At 41.1% G+C, this 22224-nt stretch overlaps 1 protein-coding gene across 2 annotated transcripts in view; it reads right to left on the bottom strand.

Annotated features, from left to right (window-relative positions):
* The window catches only part of GPAT3 (glycerol-3-phosphate acyltransferase 3), a 73290-nt gene that overhangs the window by 43217 nt on the left and 7849 nt on the right, over positions 1-22224 (bottom strand). For both annotated transcript variants that reach the window (XM_017874466.1, XM_017874467.1), the window contains exon 3: positions 20936-21002. In XM_017874466.1, the coding sequence (XP_017729955.1) occupies positions 20936-21002 (67 nt within the window). The remainder of the gene's footprint in view (positions 1-20935; positions 21003-22224) is intronic.

The following is a 22224-nucleotide window of genomic DNA, read 5'->3' as shown; positions in this document are numbered from 1 at the left end:
AGCTAACAGTGTTAAATACCCGAGCTTTGTTAAAATGTGATTGGAACACTACCCAATTTTGTATTACTCCTGTTCCTTTTAACAGCACTGTACATAATTGGACTGAGATAAAGAGACTTTTAATTGGTCATAATAATCTTTCCCTAGAAATACAAGAATTAACACAGAACATTTCTGAAACATTTCGCAATCAGTTACCATTGCTGACTGGTGCAGATTTGATGACTGATATTGCACAAAGTTTGACGTCTCTGAACTCTATGAGCCCTGTAAAAACTTTGCTGACCTCTATTTCTAGCAATGTATTGATTGTTGTTCTTGCTTTTGTCATTTTCACAGTCCGGTGGAGACGGTGTGAAAGGGCAAACACTGAATCCCAGCGAGCCCAACATGTAATGATGGTTTTGAAAGAAATTCAAACTTGTAAATAAAGAAAGGGGAAATGTAGAGGACTACATGCTCGCAAAAGATGTTCCTGATAAGTCCTGCTCTTGCAAACGAAGCAGGGTGTTCCTTCCCTGTTTGCAGGGAGGACAAAGGAGCCAGCTGCAAACGGCAGACCCTGGGGCTTGTTTATGTGTAAACATCTTGAAAATCCAGAAAGTCAGGGAAAGGTCAGAAAACAACAATGTGTCTTGTGACTTGGCAACATTCCACAAACGACTGTATAAAATAAAGCAGAGCGCGCCATTAGGGGCGGCCGCCATGTTTGTCTTGTCTTGTGTTGTCTTGTGTGTTCATTCCTTTGTTTAGGAAACATGGGGACCCCAACACCAGCTACTTGGGAGGCTGAGGCAGGAGAATCACTTGAACCTGGGAGGCGGAGTTTGCAGTGAGCTGAGATTGCGCCACTGTGCTGCAGCCTGAGCAACACAGCAGGAGTCCATCTCAAAAATAAATAAATAAATGAGTAAATAAATAAAATGTATAATGGAATTCTGGAAATTATTGAAGATGCATCTCAAATCAGTTGGTTAAAGGATTTTTTTACAGAGTGTTGAGACAACTAGATAGACATCTGGAAAAACACACAAGAATAAATGAATCAAAGATTTTAACATAAAAATAAAACCATGAAAGTAATCAAAGAAAACTTTGGAGAATTCCCTTAAAACTTAGCAGAGGAAAAAAAATCTTTCTACTAAAAGCTCAAAATCCAGAAGTTAGAAAAAGAAAATATTGATACATTAGACTATATAAAAATAAAAAATATCTGCACAGTAGGAAGTATGATAAGCAGAGGTAAAAATACAAATTGCAAACTGAAACAAATATTTGTCTCTCACTACAGACAAAAGCTAATCCCTTTTTTTTCTTTTTTTGTGACAGAGTCTTGCTCTGTTGCCCAGGCTAGAGTTCAGTGGTATGATCGCAGCTCACTGTAGCCACGACCACCTAAGCTCGTGTGATCCTCCCACCTCAGCCTGCCAAGTAGCTGGGACCGCAGGTATGCAGCACCACATCTGGCTAATTTTTTGAGTCTTTGTAGAGACAAGGTCTTGCTATGTTGTCCAGGCTGGTCTTGAACTCCTAGGCTCTAACTATCCTCCTACCTTAGCCTCCAAAACTGCTAGGATTATGGGCCTGAACTACCACACCCACCACTAATCATTTTAATATATGAAAAGGTCCTAGAAAACAAAGAAACAGAACAGCCTGATAGAACGAAGGTCAAAAAACAGGAGTAGATAGTTCCCAGAAAAATTAATGCAACTGACCCTTAAACATGAAAACATGTTCAAACACACACTCTTTATCAGAGAAATGCTAATCAGAACCCAACTGTGTTTCCACTTCTTGTCTATTGGATTGGCACAAATCCAAAAGTTAGACATATATTTACAACATTGGTGAAGCTGTGGGGAGACAGGCACTTGCATACACTCCTAGTGGGAACTCATAGCCCCACTAGCCTCCATAATAGAGGTCATTATGGAGGGCAGTTTGACACTATCAATCCAAATCACGCATGTTCTCTGACAGAGCAATCCTATTCCTAAGAATTCATGTTACAGATATATTTACTTCAGCATCATTTTTTAAGCAGCAAAGGTTGGGGACTACTGGTAAACTGAACTATTTGCATTCATATAATGAAATTTCTTACAACTCTTAAAAAAGAAGAAACTTTCTAAGTAATAATATAGAAAGGTTTATGGGGTATATAATAAGTGAAGAACACAAGGCTCAGAATATTGTTTATAGGACATCATGTTTGGTGTTAGCAAGTCAAGAAAATAATAAATACTTGGCTGGGCGCAGTGGCTCATGCCTGTAATCTCAATACTTTGGGAGGCCAAGGCAGGTGGATCACCTGAGGTCAGGAGTTCGAGACCAGCCTGGCCAACATGGTAAAACCCCGTCTCTACTAAAAACACAAAAACTAGTTGGGTGTGGTGGTGCACACCTATAATGCGAACTATTCAGGAGGCTAAAGCAGGAGAATCGCTTGGGCCTGGGAGGCGGAGGCTGCAGTTAGCTGAGATTGTGCCATTGCATTCCAGCCTGGGAGACAGAGTGAGACTCCATCTCAAAAAAAAAAAGAAAAGAAAAGAATAAATACTTGCATTAGAATAACATGTTTGTGATGTAACAGCATAAAGAAACAATAGAAAGATACATAAGAAACTAACTTGGGATAGAGGTAGTCAGTAATAGGAGTGGAAGCTACATTTATTAAAGCGTATGTTTTTAAATTGCTACAATTTCTGACCAATGTGAGTTTATTACTTATGCAAAAAATTAAAACGTTTTCAAAATGATGAGTGAAACCCAAATTTAAGGTGTTTACACAATAACTTGCATACACATATCCTTTGTGTGTTTGTCCACTAGCACTAGCCCTCCCAGAATAACATCAGTCTGATGGTTCAGCATGTCCTCAGAACTGTAAAGATCAAACAAAGTAAAACTGGATTATGGTGCCTTCCACATAACTAGTGTTGCAGGAAGTCAGGGACCCCAAACAGAGGGACCGGCTGAAGCCACGGCAGAAGAACAAAAATTGTGAAGATGTCATGGACATTTATTAGTTTCCCAGATTAATACTTTTATAATTTCTTATGCCTGTATTTACTGCAATTTCTGAACATAAATTGTGAAGATTTCATGGACACTTATCACTTCCCCAATCAATACCCTTGTGATTTCCTATGCCTGTCTTTGATCTCTTAATCCTGTCATCTTCTTTGTAAGCTGAGGAGGATGAATGTCGCCTCAGGACCCTGTGATTGTGTAAACTGCACAAATTGTTTGTAGAGTATGTGTGCTTGAACAATATGAAATCTGGGCATCTTGAAAAAAGAAGAGAATAACAGTAATGTTCAGGGAACATCAGAGACAAGACTTCCAGCCGCCGGTGAGCTGGCTGGAACAGAGCCATATTTCTCCTCTTTGAAAAGCAAATAGGAGAAATATCGCTGAATTCTTTTTCTCAGCAAGGAACATCCCTGAGAAAGAGAATGTGCCCTGAGGGTAGGCCTATGAATGGCCCCCTCAAGGCGTGCCATCTTTTATGGTCAAAGCCGAAGGGATTAAATAATCCCGGTTCTCCTGTAGCGCTCCCAGGTTTATTAGGAGGAGCAAAATTCCCGCCTAATAAATTTTGGTCAGACAGGTTGTCTGCTCTCAAATCCTGTTTCCTGATAAGATGTTATCAATGACAATGCGTGCCCAAAACTTCATTAGCAATTTTAATTTCGCCCCATCCTGTGGTCCTGTGATCTCGCCCTGCCTCCACTTGCTTTGTGATATTTTATTACCTTGTGAAGCATGTGATCTCTGTGACCCACACCCTCTTCGTGCACTCCCTCCCCTTTTGAAAATCGCTAATAAAAACTTGCTGCTTTTACGGCTTGGGGAACATCACAGATCCTGCTGACATGTGATGTCTCCCCCGGACACCCAGTTTTAAATTTCTGTCTCTTGTACTCTTTCCCTTTATTTCTCAAACCAGCCAAGACACCTAGGAAATAGAAAAGAACCTACGTAACCATCAGGAATGGGTTCTCCCAATAACTAGTGTTACCCTTTCATTCCAAATCTTACATAACATACTTAATTTCTGTGTTAGCTTTAGAAACCCCTAATAATCCCCCGCCTCATATGTGTTATTAACTCACAGAAAAGCACAGTTTACAGAGAAGACATTCAATGCTTTCGTTTCTGAAGAGGAGTTCGTAGACAACTTCTATTATTCTTGGGAGAAAAATATAGCCCACAAGAGTAGCAGTGGACAGAAGAATGAGGAGAGAGAGAATATATATATATAGTTAGAAGTCTCTATCTATCTATCTATCTATCTATCTATCTATCTATCTCTTTCTCTCTCTCTGTTTCCATTTTCTCTGCTCTTATTCTCTTTCCTCGTTGATCTTTGTCTCGTTCATTCATCTCTTCCTGCCCCTTTTCTATGAATTTTTCTCCAGCCCTTCTAAATGTCTTTCACTTTCTGTGAGTTCATTAAATCTACTACTTCAACTTTCACCCTCTGCAAATAACTCCCAAATACGCACCTATAGTCCTGACTTCTTCCCCAGGCTCACATTATTACACGGCTGCTAGGAAACTCCACCAATCCCACTGCTCTGGTTCAAGCCCCCATTATCTTCCACAATGTCCCCCTGTCTGCTACGCCTCCTTTCTCCACTTCCCCCACACACATCCTGTCTAATCCCACTTTCATAAAACTGCCAGATTCATCTTTTCAAAACTTTGTGATCTCCTCCTCTCAGGAATGAATTTCATAGCCTGGCATTCACTTAAAGTCTTTTAGGATTTGATATAAACCTGCATATTCAATCTCAAGTCCATCCATGCCCAACTCATCTTCATGCCTTCTAGCTGCAGCCAAACTATATAATATATATATAATAACTAGAAATCAGTTATTGGGTGTCTAATATCTCCTAGGCTCTCCTAACCTCCTGCCTTTGCTTACAATTTCTTCTACCAGATGCCCCTTTCCCTGAAATCATTCTCAGTTTTCACATCAGTAGAACTCTATTGTCTTGTTTCTTATTTTCCTTGAGCTCATGACTCCATTCATTACATAAGGGGTTGTCTTAAATGATTATAAGCAAAGACCAAAAAATGACCAATTTATATAAACTTATGAAACATTTCCAAATTTCTAAAATTAAATCAGGCTTGTATTAAAGAACATGATAGATGCCTTGTCCTATGGAGATAAGGATGGAAGGGCAAGGCAATGCTCTCTCTTTTTTTTTAACCCAAAAAGGGAAGAAAAAGGATATTAGTTACATTATCTTTCTCAATTACAAAATGCCTGTTTTTTACTCTCCTTCACACAAACCCTGATACACGTGCTTCTTTATCGATTAGCACTGTTGGGCTTATACTTTTTGTGCAGGACGCCAGTGGAACATCAGATGCTGAATACCAGCACATGCTCTAATTTTGCAATCCCTGCTCACATCATACACTTGATATCATTTGTGGGAGGTCATGTGGGTCGGCCTACACACTGGCAAGTAAACTCACTGATTTGGACAATGAGTCAGTGAAAACGAGGATGTTATTTTATTTTAGCACATTTGTGCCAACGTCATTGCAGAGGCAAGAAGAAGAAGGGATATGAATGATACACTGACAGATATCAACTTAACAAATAAAAAGCTTGCCAATCTTGAAAAAAAAAGGAACATGCACTTACACCTTGCAAAGACTTTAAGTACTTTACATATTCTACCATGCATGTTACTAATTACACATAGCCAAAGCCTGTAATCTCTTTCTGGCATTAATCTCCTTTTTTCAAAAAATTCTGTTTTGTTATATTAAAATGATAGCCTCTGGAATTCATTATCAGTTTCTCTCCACTTAAACCAACAGAATACTGCTGGTTGCAAAAGGATACTAGAAATCACCCCCCACTGTGCTGTTTTCTCTAATAACTTGAAGAAGGGTGTCATTTGCTATGTGTATACACTGTCTCCAAAATACATTAACTTCTTATAAAGGCCTGATGCCAGTTGTATTAGTCTGTTCTCACATTGTTATAAAGAAATACCTGAGGTTGGGTAATTTATAAGAAAAGAGGTTTAATTGGCTCACGGGTCTGCAGGTTATACAGGAAGCATGGCAGCATCTGCTTCAGGGGAGGCCTCAGGAAACTTACAATCATGGCAGAAGGCAAAAGAGGGGACAGGCACATCACATGGCCAGAGCAGGAGCAAGAGAGAGAAGGAGGGGAGGTACCACACACTTAAATAACTACATCTTGCGAGAACTCATTCCCTGTCATGAGGACAGTACTACGGGGATGGTGCTGAACCATTCATAAGAACCCACCCCTGTGATCTAATCACCTCCCTTCAGGCTCCACCTCCAACACCAGGGATTATATTTCAACATGAGATTTGGGCGGGGACACATCCAAACTGTATCACCAGTATTCCTCCAAGTTGCAATCCTCTGCATAGAGTGCTTTTCCCCAGATACTTAAAGGTAAAGGGGCCAAAGTATCCCACCCACAAAAATCTGTCCTCAGTATCCTCTGCATCCTCATGCTTCAGGGTCCATTCCTATTTCTCAGGTGAAATGAGCAGGTATGTATGACTGTGATGTCACTTAAATTAAAAAAAAAGAACTTAAACAAAAATAAACAAGAAATGAGCAGGTATGGGCTGCCTGGGCACCATACCAGAGAAGCTCGGAGGCCAGGCCCACCCACCCCAGGGAGAAATACTGAGGCTTAAACTGGTGAAAAACAGGCCACACCGCACTTTCCTCTTGCTCTTGTTCACCAGCTGTTCCTCAGAAATTACAGAAGATGTAAAGGTCTACTGGTTTGCTCCCTGAGGGACCTTCTGGAAACTTCATGAGCCTGCAGGCAATCAAAGCTCTTCTTTCACCAGCCCAATCTTTGGGGGGAAAAAAAACACAGAGCTTTGAGGAAGAGAGCAGGAACACCAGGCACCGGGTCTAGAAAAGTCAGTGAAGGGTGTCCACGGTGGAGCTTCCACTATACTATTCTGAGGCTGCCTCACAAAGACCAAAGCTCCTGCCTAAAGGTTTTGCCTGCTCCCTGGGCATCCAGACATCACTGGCTTTTTCTTACTGCAACCCAAGGAAAGGATTCTGTCTAATCACAAGTCCAATTGGCTGTCTCCTTTCTCTGAGCCCAAAAGCCTGTTCTCAATGAACAGAAGCACTGTTATATACTTCCATCTCCCCAGCCTTCTGTGTACAAAGCATGCCTTGCCACCTGCCCCCCTCACCTTTTTGTTCATATGAGAATGCATGGGTCCCAGGAGCTTCAGTGAGATGACAGAGAAAAGTGGGAAATTCCATTACCAAAACCTTTTAGAGAAAGAAGAAAAGGCAAAGGAGAATGGAAGGATTGTTGATACTCGCTGGCAGATTAAAAGAAATGATGAAGAACTTTCCTGCTTTCTCTGGGCGCAGTGGCTCACACTTGTAATCCCAGCACTTTGGGAGGCCGAGGCGAGTGGATTGCCTGAGCTCAGGAGTTCAAGACCAGCCTCGGCAACACAGTGAAACCCCATCCCTACTAAAATACAATAAATTAGCCGGGCATGGCAGCATGCGCCTGTAATTCCAGCCACTTGGGAGGCTGAGGCAGGAGAATCACGTGAACCCGGCAGGCGGAGGTTGCAGTGAGCAGAGACTGGGCCACTGCACTCTAGCCTGGGTGACAGAGCAAGACTCCATCTCCAAAAAAAAAAAAAAATCCTGCTTTATCTGCTATATACTAAGTAATCCATATGAGATAGTCCCACAATTACAAACACTGCCTAAAGAAGGATTTAAAATAAACAGACATTTAAAATTTTATAGAGAGGTTTTACAACCAAGATGACCAGGCACTGTTAAGAAAATGAAGAGCTTTGTTATATAACTTATACCTCTCCCAAAATTCTAAACTATTTATCCTACTTGTAAAAGATCTCATATAATCTACCTGCTAATCTGGTCCAGTTTTCTAATCATTTTTTGCTAACAAGAAGTTTTTTCTTATATACAATATAATTCTTTTATTTCCATTTAAGCCAGTCATTTTGTTCCACCTCTTAAGAATTTGAGAAACCGTGGGTTTGCTTCCTCTTTCCATCTTAGTTAACTAACTTAATATGAGTCATCCCTTGGTTTTTCTCTAAATTCAGTAATCAGCCTTCACAGATCTCATTTAACAGATTCACAGATCTCTTAACCATTTTTTAGGCTTCAGAATTTCCTCTTTACCACCCTTAATATGAACAGTAAACCTGGGTTTATCTATGCTTTTACATCAAAGCCAAACTGCTTTGTTTTTAGGGCCTCCAGAACCCAATCTTGCCTACCTACAACTTTATTTCTATGTTTTGTCCCTTCTTTAAACTAAATACACTCCCATTGCTAATTAAGCTATTCCCTCATCCCTCCAGTTTAGACAGTCTTCTCACTTTATTTAATCCCAATGCATCTCCACATGGCCACTTCAACACCAACATATCCACCAAAAAACATTTTCCAGTGTCCCCCATCCAAAATGATCTCCTTTCACACTGCATGCAGAAACCAGGGTGAGTGGTTCAGTCATGGCTGTGTAGTTGAACGTGCTGGTTCTGTTATGCATTGCAGCATCTTTTTAGGTTCTATGTTTTGCCTTGTTTTTCACCGTCTGGTTGTCTAAACCTCTGCCTCTGCCCTTATGTGGCATGCCTTTATCACATAACCCAGCCCAGTTTTTTTAATCCCATTTTAGAGCATCATCTATGGGTAAACAATCTTGAAAGTAGCTCCGCTCTCTGATAGCTCATTCATCAAAACTATCAAGATGACTTTTTTTTTTTTGAGACAGAGTATTGCTCTGTCGCCTAGGCTGGAGTGCAGTGGTATGATATTGGCTCACTGCAACCTCCGCCTCCTCAGTTCAAGTGATTCTCCTGCCTCAGTCTCCCTAGTAGCTGGGATTACAGGAATGCACCACCACGCCCAGCTAATTTTTTGTATTTTTAGTAGAGATGCAATTTCACCACGTTGGCCAGGCTGGTCTTGAACTCCTGACCTCAGGTGATCCACCCGCCTCGGCCTCCCAAAGTGCTGGTATCTCAGGCATAAGCCACCACACCCAGTCAAGATGACTTTAAAATCTGGTTTCCTACATTGTTTAAAACTCTTAAGAGTCTCCAATCAACTACATTGCCTTTTACATTATGCCAAATTCATCAATACTACCTCAAACAATAAAATCAAATGCATGCCAAAACCCAGTTACTCAACAGGTTCCCCAACTCTCAGTTAGTGACCCTCTCTGGTACACAGCGTGAGAACCCCTATCTATCCTCCAGATGAGAGGTGGTGCAAAGGCCAGCTCCAAAACAGTGAGACATAAGTAGCTCTCTGCTGGGTTCCATGAAAGAGTTCTGAGGCCATATCACAGTTTAGGGCATCTTGTCCAACCCATGGCCTGTGGGCTGCATATAAATTTGTGTCGGGCCACTTTGAATGTGGCCCGACACAAATTTATAAACTTCCTTAAAATATTATGAAATTTTTTTGCAATTTTTTTAAGCTCACCAGCTATTGTTAGTGTTAGCGTATTTTATGTGTGACCCAAGACAATACTGCTTCTTCCAATGTGGCCCAGGGAAGCCAAAAGACTGGATATCCCTGAGTTAGAGTCAGATTTCATCAACTAGTGATGTCTGCCAGGATGATGGCAAGGGAACAGGCAGAATGGATTTGCTAACCCTGTTATTTGGGATTACAACAGAATCAAAAGCTTTACTAAAATAAAGGTAACTTCAATGTTCCCATTTCTACATGGTTTGCATATTTGTAATAGAACAATCTGTACCCCTCCCCTTTTTTTATATCTGAGTTATTTTCTGCTAGCATCTCTCAGTTATTAAAACCAAGTTAAAAGTACCGCCATAGACTAAATGTTTGCATCTGCTAAGACTAATGTGTTGAGACCTAATCTCCAATGTCAGAGTATTTGGAGGTGGGACCTCTGAGAGGTAATTAGATTATGAGGGTGGAGCTTCGTAAATGGGACTATTGCCCTTATAAGAAAGGTCCTAGGCCAGGCGTGTTGGCTCACGCCTGAAATCCCAGCACTTTGGAAGGCCAAGGTGGGAGCATCACGAGGTCAGGAGATCGAGACCATCCTGGCTAACACGGTGAAACCCCATGTCTACTAAAAATACAAAAAATTAGCCTGGTGTGGTGGCAGGTGCCTGTAGTCCCCACCTACTTGGGAGGCTGAGGCAGGAGAATGGCATGAAACTGGGAGGCGGAGCTTGCAGTGAGCCAAGATTGAGCCACTGCACTCCAGCCTGGGCGACAGAGTGAGACTAGTCTCAAAAAAAAAAAGAAAGGTCCTAAAAAGATCCCTTACTCCCCCCATCATGTGAGGTTACAGCAAAAGGACAGCTCTGTACAAACCTGTACAAATAGGAAGCTGGGCCTTGATCTTGGGCTTTCCAGCCTCCGGAACTGTGAAAAATCAATGTTTGTTATTTATAAGCCACCCACTCTATGGTATTTTGTTATAGCAGCCTGAGTGGACTAAGAAAAATACCAGGCTAGAAGCAATAAATTTACTTTTTTTTTTTGAGAAAGGTAGATGAGTCTATTTCTTTTTTCATCATTACATATTCCAGTAGTTCTCCAAAAACTTACAAAATAATCAATGCTGATTATAAAATAGGAAAATTTTAACCCCAAATATAACTATTAGCCACATAATTAACTGTGAATTTTGATGCATAAATGGGGGTGGGGGTGGAGCTGTGGACACTAATCAGTTGTCAGTTAGCACTGAAAAAAAAAAAAACAAAACAGTGTTGAGAACAATAGGCAGAGTTCCTCTTTTTTTTTTCTTTTCTTTTCTTTTTTTTTCTTGAGACTGAGTCTCACTGTATCACCCAGCCTGGAGTGCAGTGGTGCAATCTCGACTCACTGCAACCTCCGCCTCCTGGGTTGAAGTGATTCTCACGCCTAAACCTCCCAAGTAGCAGGGATTACAGCTGTGCACCACCATATCCGGCTATTTTTTTGTATTTTAGTCAAGACAGGGTTTCACCATGTTGGCCAGAATGGTCTCAACAGAGTTCCATTTTAACGACTAACATTTTAACAACCCACTCAACACACAGTTGACCCACATCTTGGCTGGCAGCCCACATTAACTCTGTTGATTTGGACACAGCTAATTTGATTAAACAAGAATCCCACAACACAGAAGCATTCATAAAACTCCACTGTCAAATGAACCATCAGTTCACTTAAAATGTCAGCCTTGTGGTTTGGCATGTATATATAGTATCTTTGATTGTAATGCTAAACATTCTTAATAGATTTGTTTCTTCAAAAATGTCATTGATGGCGAGGACAAACTGTTATAAGCTTCCTGGTAAGTGACTACATAATAAGAAAAAAACAAACTGACTTTTCTTCTACTATACTCTCACCACAACACAGAACACTCCTGTGACCCCAGATGTGTGGGTTTTTCTCCCACACCAAACAATTTTTCAACACCAGCTAGATGTCCCATAAATCAATTAAATGTTGACACTATCTACCTGGAGTTAGAGTCAAATCCCACAAATGAAGGGCTCAGTTCTACAAGACCACAAGACCACTTCCACTTCAGGTGTCAATTGCAAGTTCAAGCCTTTGGTACTTCTGATCTACCAGCTATAAATTGAGGGTTCCCATAGCCCCTTCTTCAGATTCAGTCATTTGCTAGAATGGCTCACAGAACTCAGGGAAACACTTTATTTACTAGTGCTGATTTATTACAAAGGATATTTTAAAGCATGCAAATGAAAGCCAGATGAAGACTGCACAGACGACAAGGTTCAGAAGGGTCCCAGCACAGAAGCCTCTGTTCCCATGAAGCTGGGGTGCACCTCCCACCAGGCACCTGGATGTGTTCAACAACCTGGAAGTTCTCTAAACCCTGTCTTTCTGAGTTTTTATGGAGGCTTCAGGACATCAGCATGATCGATTAAATCATTGCCCTTTGGGGAGCAATATGGAGGGGAGCTGAAAGTTCCAACCCTCTAATCACATATTTGGCTCCCCTGGCAATCAGCCACTAGCCATCCTGAGGCTATCCAGGCGCTCCCAGCCACTAGTCATCTCAACAGCATATACAAAGATACTATCACTTATCACTGCAGAGATGCCAAAGGTTTTAGAACCTATGTGGCAGGAAAGGGAGAGGGAGCAGAAGTCCAACACGTATTTCTTATTATATCACAGTGACAAAGCCAATTCTCAGAAGAGGAGGCCAGGCATGGTGGCTCACACCTGTAATATCAGCACTTTGGGAGGCTAAGGCAGGTGGATCACCTGAGATAAGGAGTTCAAGACCAGCTTGGCCACATGGCATAACCCAGTCTCTACTAAAATACAAAAATTAGCCAGGCATGGTGGTGTGCGCCTATAGTCCTGGCTACTCAGGAGGCTGAGGCAGGGGAATCACTTGAACTCGGGAGGCAGAGGTTGCAGTGATCCGAGATTACGCTACTGCACTCCAGCCTAGGTGACAGAGCAAGACTCCATCTCAAAAAAAAAAAAAAGAAAGAAAAGAAAAGAAAAGAAGAGGGAGCTTCCATTCCACGTGTAGAAGAGTCACCTTAAACATCAAAAGGAGAATCAGAAAGTATGGCCCATAGGAGCTAGTAAGGAAGGCATAGTAAGAGAGTAGCAGGAAGTGGTAACAGGGGCTTTTGAGTAGAACAGACAAACTGGGATTCTTTTCAAGCTGCCTTTGACCAGTCATGCAATGTAGAGCAAGTAAAATGATGATTAACAAGACCCCCTCATGTATAATAAATAATTTGGAAGAGTGGGGCCAATGTTTAACAAATGGTGGTGACTATGATTACTATTATTGACAGGTTCTTGCCTAAAAGAAAGAAACAAAATAAAGAAGCTTTGGAGTTTTAATTGGGGTTTTTGTCTGGGAGATAAAGAGACCAGGAGATATACAGAGGGTGGGGAGCCTGGTTTGGGAAATACTTCTAAAATGACAAGCTGGATTTTCAGTGCGGTAGATACTGGCTAAGAGGTCTGCTCCTATCAACAGTGAAGAGAACTTCCCTAAATAAATAAGGCAGGCAGCCTTTAATCCGAGCACTTTGGGAGGCCAAGGCGAGAGGATCACCTGAGCCCAGGAGTTACAGACCAGGCTGGACAACAAGATGAGATCCCACCTCTGCAAAAAGGAAAAAATTAGCCAGGCTTGGTACTGCATACCTGTGGTCTCCCAGCTATTTAGGAGGATGAGGTGGGAGGACAGCTTGAGTCTGGGAGGTCAAGGTTACAGTCAATAGTGGTCCTTACTACTGCACTCTAGCCTAGGCAACAGAGGGAGACTCTGTCTCCCTAAATAAATAAATAAAAGGCTATGTGCTATGTATTCTCGAGTTGACCATAAGGGACTATTGTCTGATCCTATTATCTTCTCACTCTCAAATATTCTATTCTATTCTATTATTCTATTCGATTATTCTATTCGATTATTCTATTCTATTCTATTCTATTCTATTCTATTCTATTCTATTCTATTCATTTTGACACAGGCTCTCACTCTGTCGCCCAGGCTGGAGTGCAGTGGTGCGATCTCAGCTCTCTGCACCCTTGACCTCTCGGGTTCAAGAGACCTTCCCACCCCAGACTCCTGAGTCACCATGCCTGACTATTTTTCGTAGTTTTTGTAGAGACGGGGTTTCACCATGATGCCCAGGCTGGTCTTGAACCCCTGGGCTCAAGCAATCGACCTGCCTTGGCCTCCCAAAGTGCTGGGATTACAGGTGTGAGCCACTGCGCCAGGCCTCAAATAATCTTTGAATCTCAGTTCTCACTCAACCTTTTCAAACCTCCACAACTCTGAGATGCAGGTACTCTCTTCCAAGCTGCTGAGGGGTTTTGGACTAATGCAGCTAAATCACCAACCAGAACTTCAGCAGTTAGTGCTAGAGACAGAAAATTTTAAAACTAGTTTCACTCAAAATAGAGGTAAGGCACAGGAATATTATCCATGTTGTTACCACTATTCAAAAACAAAAACAATCTAAAAAATAATTCAAGACATTTTATGAATGTCCTAGCTAGTTTCCTTAGATGGGAGCCTTCCTTTCTGTGATTCAAGGCTTATTTCCCTCTCTTCACACGCATTACTTCGCAACGCAGTTACAAGACCATAGCTCTGATCTGACCTTTTACCTTCTCATTTCCTGCCAGAACCACTTCATCCTGCTCATTCATCAGTGGTCAAAGTTAAATGCTAAGTCATTTAGTTTCAGAGGTTTAGAGCACTGCCTTAGTCACTTCAGGCTGCTATAACAAAGTACCAGAGCCTGGGTAGCTTACAAAAAACAGAAATTTATTTTCCCACAGGTCTGGAGGCTGGAAGTCTAAGATCAGGGGGCCAGTGGGGTCAGGTTCTGGTGAGGGCTCTCTTTCCGATTTCCAGATGGCTATCTTCTCACTGTGTCCTCACATGGTGGAAGGGACTAGACAATTCCCTGGGGCCCCTATTTATAAGGGCACGAATCCCACTCATTATGGTTCTACCTTCATGACTTAATTACCTCCCAAAGGCCCCACTTCCTAATACCATCGCTTTGGGTGTTAGGATATCAACATATCAATTTAGGTAGGGGGGACATAAACATTCAGTCCATAAAGCACAGTTATATGCCAGTCTCTAATCCACTTTAAAGTAAAGCTCCCTCCAAATAGATGAGTATGTTCTCATTAGATTATGAGGCAAAGTCTGAAGGAAGATTTCTTTGTCTGCTTCTACCTTTCCTTAAGGAACCTGCCTCCTCTTCTACCATCTGCTAACCCTGCTGCTCATCTAACCAACCCTACCTAAGTCTTACTTTGTCGTTCCATTCTTCCCCAAATCAACCACCAAAAACTGTAGAAATCAAATTCTGCTCCTTCAAGGGCCTACTTATTAGAAAACTAAAATCATGCTAACGATAGTGGGTACCAATACACTAATGCATTCTTCTCTAGGAGCAGTGATTCACAAATGAGCAGGGTTGGGTGAGGGAAGGAGAGAGAAGTGCCCTGGCAATGTCTGCACACATTTTGGTTGTCACAAATGGGAGTGTGCTACTGTCTGTCATCTACTGGGTAGAGGCCAGAGATACTGCTGAACATCTCACATTGTACAGGACTGTTCCCCACAACAAAGAATTACCCAATCCAAAGTATCAGTAGTGCTGAGGTTGAGAAAACCAGCTCTAAGAAGCAATGTATTTTTATTAAAAACTCCTTTGTTCCATAGGTTTAAGTTTAAATTCCAGGCACTGGTCAGGCTGAATGCAGCTGTTTTGGAGCAGATAACCATCAAATCACACCTCAAGAAGGTACCTATCTTCCATTCATATATAACTAGTTCTATTTGTCAGAATAAACATTAGCTGAATGATTACTAATGTTTTATTTGGTTGGGGTTTTCTATTTTTTATGTTTACAATATAAATTTAACCCCCAAAAATGAGTTTAACAATTCAGGGCGCAGTGGCTCACGCCTGTAATCCCAGCACTTTGGGAGGCCTAGGTGGGCGGATCATGAAATCAGGAGATTGAAACCATCTTGGCCAACACGGTGAAACCTCATCTCTACTAAAAATGTAAAAATTAGCCAGGCATGGTGGTGCATGCCTGTAATCCTAGATACTTAGGAGACTGAGGTGGGGGAATCTCTCAAACCCGGGAGGCAGAGGTTGCAGTGAGCTGAAATCACACCGTTGCACTCCAGCCTGGGCAACAGAGCCAGACTCCATCTCAAAAATAATAATAATAAATATATACAAAAATTAGCCAGGTGTGGTGACGCACCCCCAAAATTCCAGCTACTCAGGAGGCTGAGGCAGGAGAATTGCTGGAACCTGGGAGGCAGAGGTTGCATAAGGTGAGCCAAGATTGCACCACTGCTCTCCAGCCTGGGCGATAGAGTGAGACACTGTCTTAAAAATAATAATAATAATATATATTATGTATTAATAATATATATTTCACATACTAATACATGTTTCATATATATATGACAAAGTTTATATATTTCACATACTAATACATGTTTCACTATATATATATATATATATAATATTATTATATATTAGACAACCTTCCTGTATTATTATCAATAAGATAACCCACTTCTGATGCATTATACTTATATTCTTGAGGGCAACACATACTGGTTAGTTATTCACAGAGCTGTACACCTTAATTAAGTTAGCTAATTTAGCACTATCAAAACAGGACCTGCCCAAAAGCAAAATAAGTTTATAAAAATATTCCTCAATCTTTCCTTTTTTTTTTCTTTAGATTAGGGTCTCAACTATTTTGCCCTGGCTACCCTCGCACTCCAGATCCTCCCCTTCTGCCCTCCAAGTGTCTGGGGACCTATAGGGGCATTGCATGACCCCACTGACTTCATATTTTCTCAAAACTCTGTCCACAAAATATCGATCCCATCATTTTTCTATGAACTGTATAAGATTTATTATAATGTTATATACCCAACTCGCTATACAGGTTTCAAGTAGTTAATCAATTGCCTTACAGAAAAAATTCTCAAAGTAAAATTAGAGGGCCATGTTTAGGCAACTGAATTCTCTCCTCGAATAGGTATAAACAACAGTAATTTCAGCCTTAGTACCCTTCTCCTTTTTGAGTGTTCTAGCGTGGCAAAAAGAGACTTGGGGGCAATGAGATACAACGCAGGAGAGAAAATTCAGCAAGGGGGCTAAATCAACAGACACGGCCATGTGACCACCCAGTCTCTCGTGTGCGGTGCTGCTGGGGCAGGGAATGGCTGTAGGACTGCAGTGGTTGTGTGCACTTGTGGCTAACAATGCTGAATCCACACCAGCTTCCACTCCTTAACGGGAACCAAGATGCAAAGGACAAGCTGCCCCTCTATGTATTTGTGGCATTTAGACTCACTCCCAGGTAACATGCAGGCCTTTATCTATGCTGGTGACTTTTCATGGTAACTCATTCAAAACTGTCCTAGTGTCATAATGCAATTAGAGTAGAATCATCTTGAGGTCACCTAAAATACATAATTAACTAATATTTTAATCACCCAATACTATCAAAACTATGAACAAATTCAAACTCAAACCTAACCAGTATCATAATCTGAAAATCAGAGCCAAAGAGTAAGGCCAGTGCTCTTAAAAGTCAAACGATCCTTTGTATATTTAAACAGCGCTAAAATAAAGTTCCTAGATCTCAGTCACGACCAAGTCCCAGGGTCCGAGCGAGATGCATTTGTCCTGTTGCTGGACGCAAAAATGCAACAGCTGATAAAGAAGCAAACAAGCCATTATTCTATGTATTTCTCTGTCTAGCTTCTACGCTGTGGGGCTCTTACGTACGTTCTGCTTTCAGGCGGACACAAACTAGGGTAGAAGGGCTAACTATCATTCTCCATGAAGTTTAATGTCAGCAATAAAAGAGTACTTGAAGTGGGGACAAAAGATTTACCATTTTTCTTGTGTTAACAATGAGGAAAAGTCCTTAAGCTATAGAAGAGTAGGGTATGGCCGAGCATATGGGCCTCAATTGAATGTAATCCCAGCACTTCTGGCGAGGCTGAGGCAGGGAACTTTGAGGCCAGGGAATCTTGGCACAATACAGCCAGACCCCATCTCCAAAAAAAAAAAAAAAAAAAAAGGAAGAAGAGAGGGAAAGGTGAAGTGAAAGTGCAATAACAGAACTTCTTAACAAGATTTACCCATAATCATATCTGCAGCTCAACAAATAAAATAGCTTTTAAATAAAAGACACAGCAGAATATGACCAAAGACAGAAGAGAATTATTGAACCACAGTTAATAATTTGCCTAGGCTCACCTTTCAATTGGCTTATTCAATAAAAGCACAGAAGAAATACAATGCAAGAGGGATCTAACTGGGAAGGGAGACTTGAAATGCATTTCAAAAAAAAAAAGTGTGTTCCACTAAATGAAAGAGCAGCAGAGGGAAGTTTTTCAGTGCAGAAAATAAGCATAACTCTCCTTCTCAGCTCCTCAAAATCTGTTTTCAGGACTATATCATTCAGACACATCTCAAAATTGTACCCACACTCCTGGGGTCCTTGGCCTGCCTGTGACCCCTGCCTAAACTTTGATACAGAGACGTGGTGCTCTCAAGGCCAAAAACTGCACCAGCCAAGCACACAAGTACTCAATGTTTCATCATCACCCTCTATCAGTCTGTCTAGGATTGTGACACTACTTCTCAGATGACTCCAAACACTAGTATGTATCAACAGGGCACACACCCCTTACTTAATACCCCTGGTACTAAGTACCCCTGGATACCCAAGCACAAAGTCAGGAGGGGAGCAGAGTTGCATACCATGCACAGTTGTGGGATTAGCAGAGACGAAAGCAGTACATATCAGAGCCGAAATTAGATCTCACACTGTCCTGTGCTTATGCACCTATTTCAGCATTTATCACAGTGGTCAGTGAAATGCCTATCTCCCCACAGGGACTATGTCTTAATCAACTTTGGATCCTTTGTCAACCCTACATGTTGCAGTTGTTCAATAACTATGAGAGTCAATTTCCAATTTCACAGGCTACAAGGAAGGGTAGACAATCTGAATGAAATACGACAAATTTTGCGGGCATCAGCATTACTCTAAAATATTATGATTTCTATTTTCTCCTCCTGTTCACTTCCATTCTTTCCTGGAGATACCATGGAAAAGACAAAGATCGAAAACAGAAAAAGCAGATGTTTGACAAAGATTGTAATAAAAATAGTAATCCAATAAGTGTAAATATTCAAAAGTTCTCATTTCTGCATAGGCAAAAAAAAAAAAAAAAAAAAAAAACTAAACCCATGCTACTGGACCCTCTCATCTACTGATTTTTTAATCCCATCACCTGCCAAATTGAAATACTTTGTGTCCTTTAAAACTCATGGCCTGGCTGGGTGCAATGGCTGATGCCCTGTAATCCCAGCACTTTGAGAGGCCGAGGTGGGAGGATCGCTTGAGGTCAGGAGTTTGAGACAAGCCTGGCCAACATGGTAAAACCCCATCTCTACTAAAAACACAAAAATTAGCCAGGCATGGTGGCTCACGCCTGTAGTCCCAGCTACTGAGGAGGCTGAGGCAGGAAAATAGCTTGAATCTGGGAGGCAGAGGTTACAGTGAGCCAAGATCTCGCCACCGCACTCCAGCCTCGGGGACAGAGTGAGACTTTGTCTCAAAAGCAGAAAATTTAATTAATTTAATGTAAATAAGAAAATTAAATTAAATTAAAATTCATGGCCCAAAACATGTACCACAATCACCCCAATCTATTAAGGCTCACTCATTTTCTTTTTTTTTTTGAGACGGAGTCTCGCTCTGTCCCCAGGCTGGAGTGCAGTGGCACAATCTCGGCTCACTGCAAGCTCCGCCTCCCAGGATCACGCCATTCTCCTGCCTCAGCCTCCTGAGTAACTGGGACTACAGGCGCCTGCCACCGCGCCCGGCTAATTTTTTTCTTTTTTGTATTTTTAGTAGAGACGAGGTTTGACCGTGGTCTCGATCTCCTGACCTTGTGATCCGCCCGCCTCGGCCTCCCAAAGTGCTGGGATTACAGGCATGAGCCACCGCGCCCGGCCAAGGCTCACTGATTTTCACTCAAGATCAACAGGTCAGTCTCACCAAACACAACAGAAAACCAGCAAGAAAGTTTGTTCTTTCCTTAAATCATAAGGACATACATTTTTAAATGAACTCAGAATAATTTTTTAAAATTATAGATCTGCTATATCTCAGAGAAGGTACCTGGCAATAAAAAAAGGAAAAAATATAGCCAGAAATATCCAGACTTGGTAAAAATGTTATTGGTGATAATATTTTGGTGTTTAAGTATACACAATGAAGCTCTACTAGTTGCTTCAATCATTTGAAAATCATAATCCGATTATACAAAAATACTCCAATGTTTTCAGTCAAATATTTTGTTATTTCCAAAACTTGTTATAGAATACAATTTCTATAATTCCTTTTAGAAAAGCTTCCAGAAGATAAATTCCTTCCAATAAAGTATTTGATAGTTTGACTTTTTTTTTTTTCCAAATGAGGTCTCGCTGTATTGCCCAGGCCAGAGTGCAGTGGTGTGATCACGGCTCACTACAGCCTCAACTTCCACGGTTCAAGCAATCCTCCCACCTCAGCCCCGCTCCTAGTAGCTGGGACTACAGGTGCGCACTACCACGCTCAGCTAATTTTTGTATATTTTGTTGAGATGGGGTTTCACCATGTGCCCAGGCTGGTCTTGAACTCCTGAGCCCAAGCACTCTGCCCACCTCAGCCTCCCACAGTGCTGGGATTACAGGCGTGAGCCACTGCACCTGGTCAAGCATGTTTCTTTATTGCAGGACTTTTCTGAGCCTTTATTAGTATGCAATAGTACTCTCCAAAAGGAAAGTATAGTATGTGATGATTCCTAAGCTTATTTCACATGAAAATTATTTTTTATTTCATGTATTACCAATCAGCCTTCAGCAGAAAAGAGTATTTTGAGGAACATACTTTGAGAATCACAAGTTGGTTAATGAAACCTCAATAATAGGTTTTAACTCGCAGGAACTCCCATTAGCCTTTTCTTTTCTTTTCTTTTTTCTTTTGGCCATTGACTACATCTTTAAAACCATGGACAGCCATCTTCAAATACATGCCCTTAGAAAGGAAAACAATATCTATAAGAACACATAGATGAGCTAACACATATTACCACCTTTACAATAAAAAGTCCATGAAAACTCAGGCAGCTGCTATTTTACACTGACAGAATTATGAAAGATCCAAAGCCTATAGAACATACTGCTCTCTGCATATTTCAAGTTCAAATTGGGTAGGTTTACATCTACGCAATTTGAATATGGTAACAATCATAATGAAAAGGAAAACTTACCAACAGAAGCAGAGTTTTTAAGAATCGACTCCTTTGGGGTTCCTTTTTCAATTCGTATTGTGGCCCACTGTTCAAAAACAAGAAACACTAATTTAAACTGTCCCACAGACACAACATAAAATACTTCAACCATTATTATACAGAAGTGAAATTACACATCAAGCTCTGACAGTATCTGAACTAAAGAGATAACCCCAGTGAATCTCTGATGTAGCAGTATTCCAAGTCCCAAGGATACTTTTATATCAGTTACTGATAGTGCCCTAATAAAATGTGGAAAGGACAATATTTACCCTTTCTCAACCACCTCACATGCGTGGGTGTCCTGATAAATTACTCATTGAGAAGGCTGTGAAGCATGGGGGGCATGAGTACAGGTCACGGCATCAAGAATGTCTGGGTTTAAAATTACTTACTCCCTATAGGCCTCTGTTTCCTCATTGTAAAATAAGGATAATAGATCCTGTCCCATAGGGTTGCTGTCACATTAAACAAGATGACACATATAAGGGCCTAAAACGTAGGGCATAAAGTATAACAATTATTTTCACAACAAATTGGACATTCAGTAAGCTTGCAGAAAGAGGCAGCACGGACTTGGAAAGCTGGAAAGGACTCGATGAAATCATTAACTAAGGCACGATTGGCTCACGCCTGTAATCCCAGCACTTTGGGAAGCCGAGGAGGGTGGATCATTTGAGGTCAGGAGTTCAAGACTAGCCTGGCCAACATGGCAAAACCCCATCTCTACTAAAAATACAAAAATTAGCCAGGCATGGTGACGCATGCCTGTAATCCTAGCTACTCTGGAGGCTGAAGCAGAATTGCTTGAACCAGGGAGGAAGAGGCTGCAGTGAGCAGAAATCAGGCCCTTGCATTCCAGCCTAGGCAAGAGTAAGACTCTCTCAAAAAAAAAAGAAAAAGAAATCATTAACTACAGAAAATCATCTGTCCACATGGTTACTTATGAAGATGCATAGGAAAATGTTATAATTATGAAGATCTACAGAATTTAAGAACTGGAAAACAACTCTCGTGTTGTTTTGAAGGTACCTAGGAATATAAAAAAATGTACCCGGATGTGATTTTTTTTATTTTTTTCTTTATACATATTTTACACACTTCCCAAATTATTCACTATTAACATCATAGTTCAAAAACTGCTAGTGAACTTTTCAAGTCTCTCATTCTAGAGAATCCTCAGGGCTCTTACACTAAAAACTATTGTAATAATTAAAATGGAACATAAGCACCCTTGAAGGGGTAGAGACAATTTTTTTTTTTTTTTT

This window comes from Rhinopithecus bieti, unplaced genomic scaffold (assembly GCF_001698545.2).
Source record: "Rhinopithecus bieti isolate Rb0 unplaced genomic scaffold, ASM169854v2 scaffold_9234, whole genome shotgun sequence".
Lineage (NCBI taxonomy): Eukaryota > Metazoa > Chordata > Mammalia > Primates > Cercopithecidae > Rhinopithecus > Rhinopithecus bieti.
This window is presented reverse-complemented; position numbering and strand designations above follow the sequence as displayed.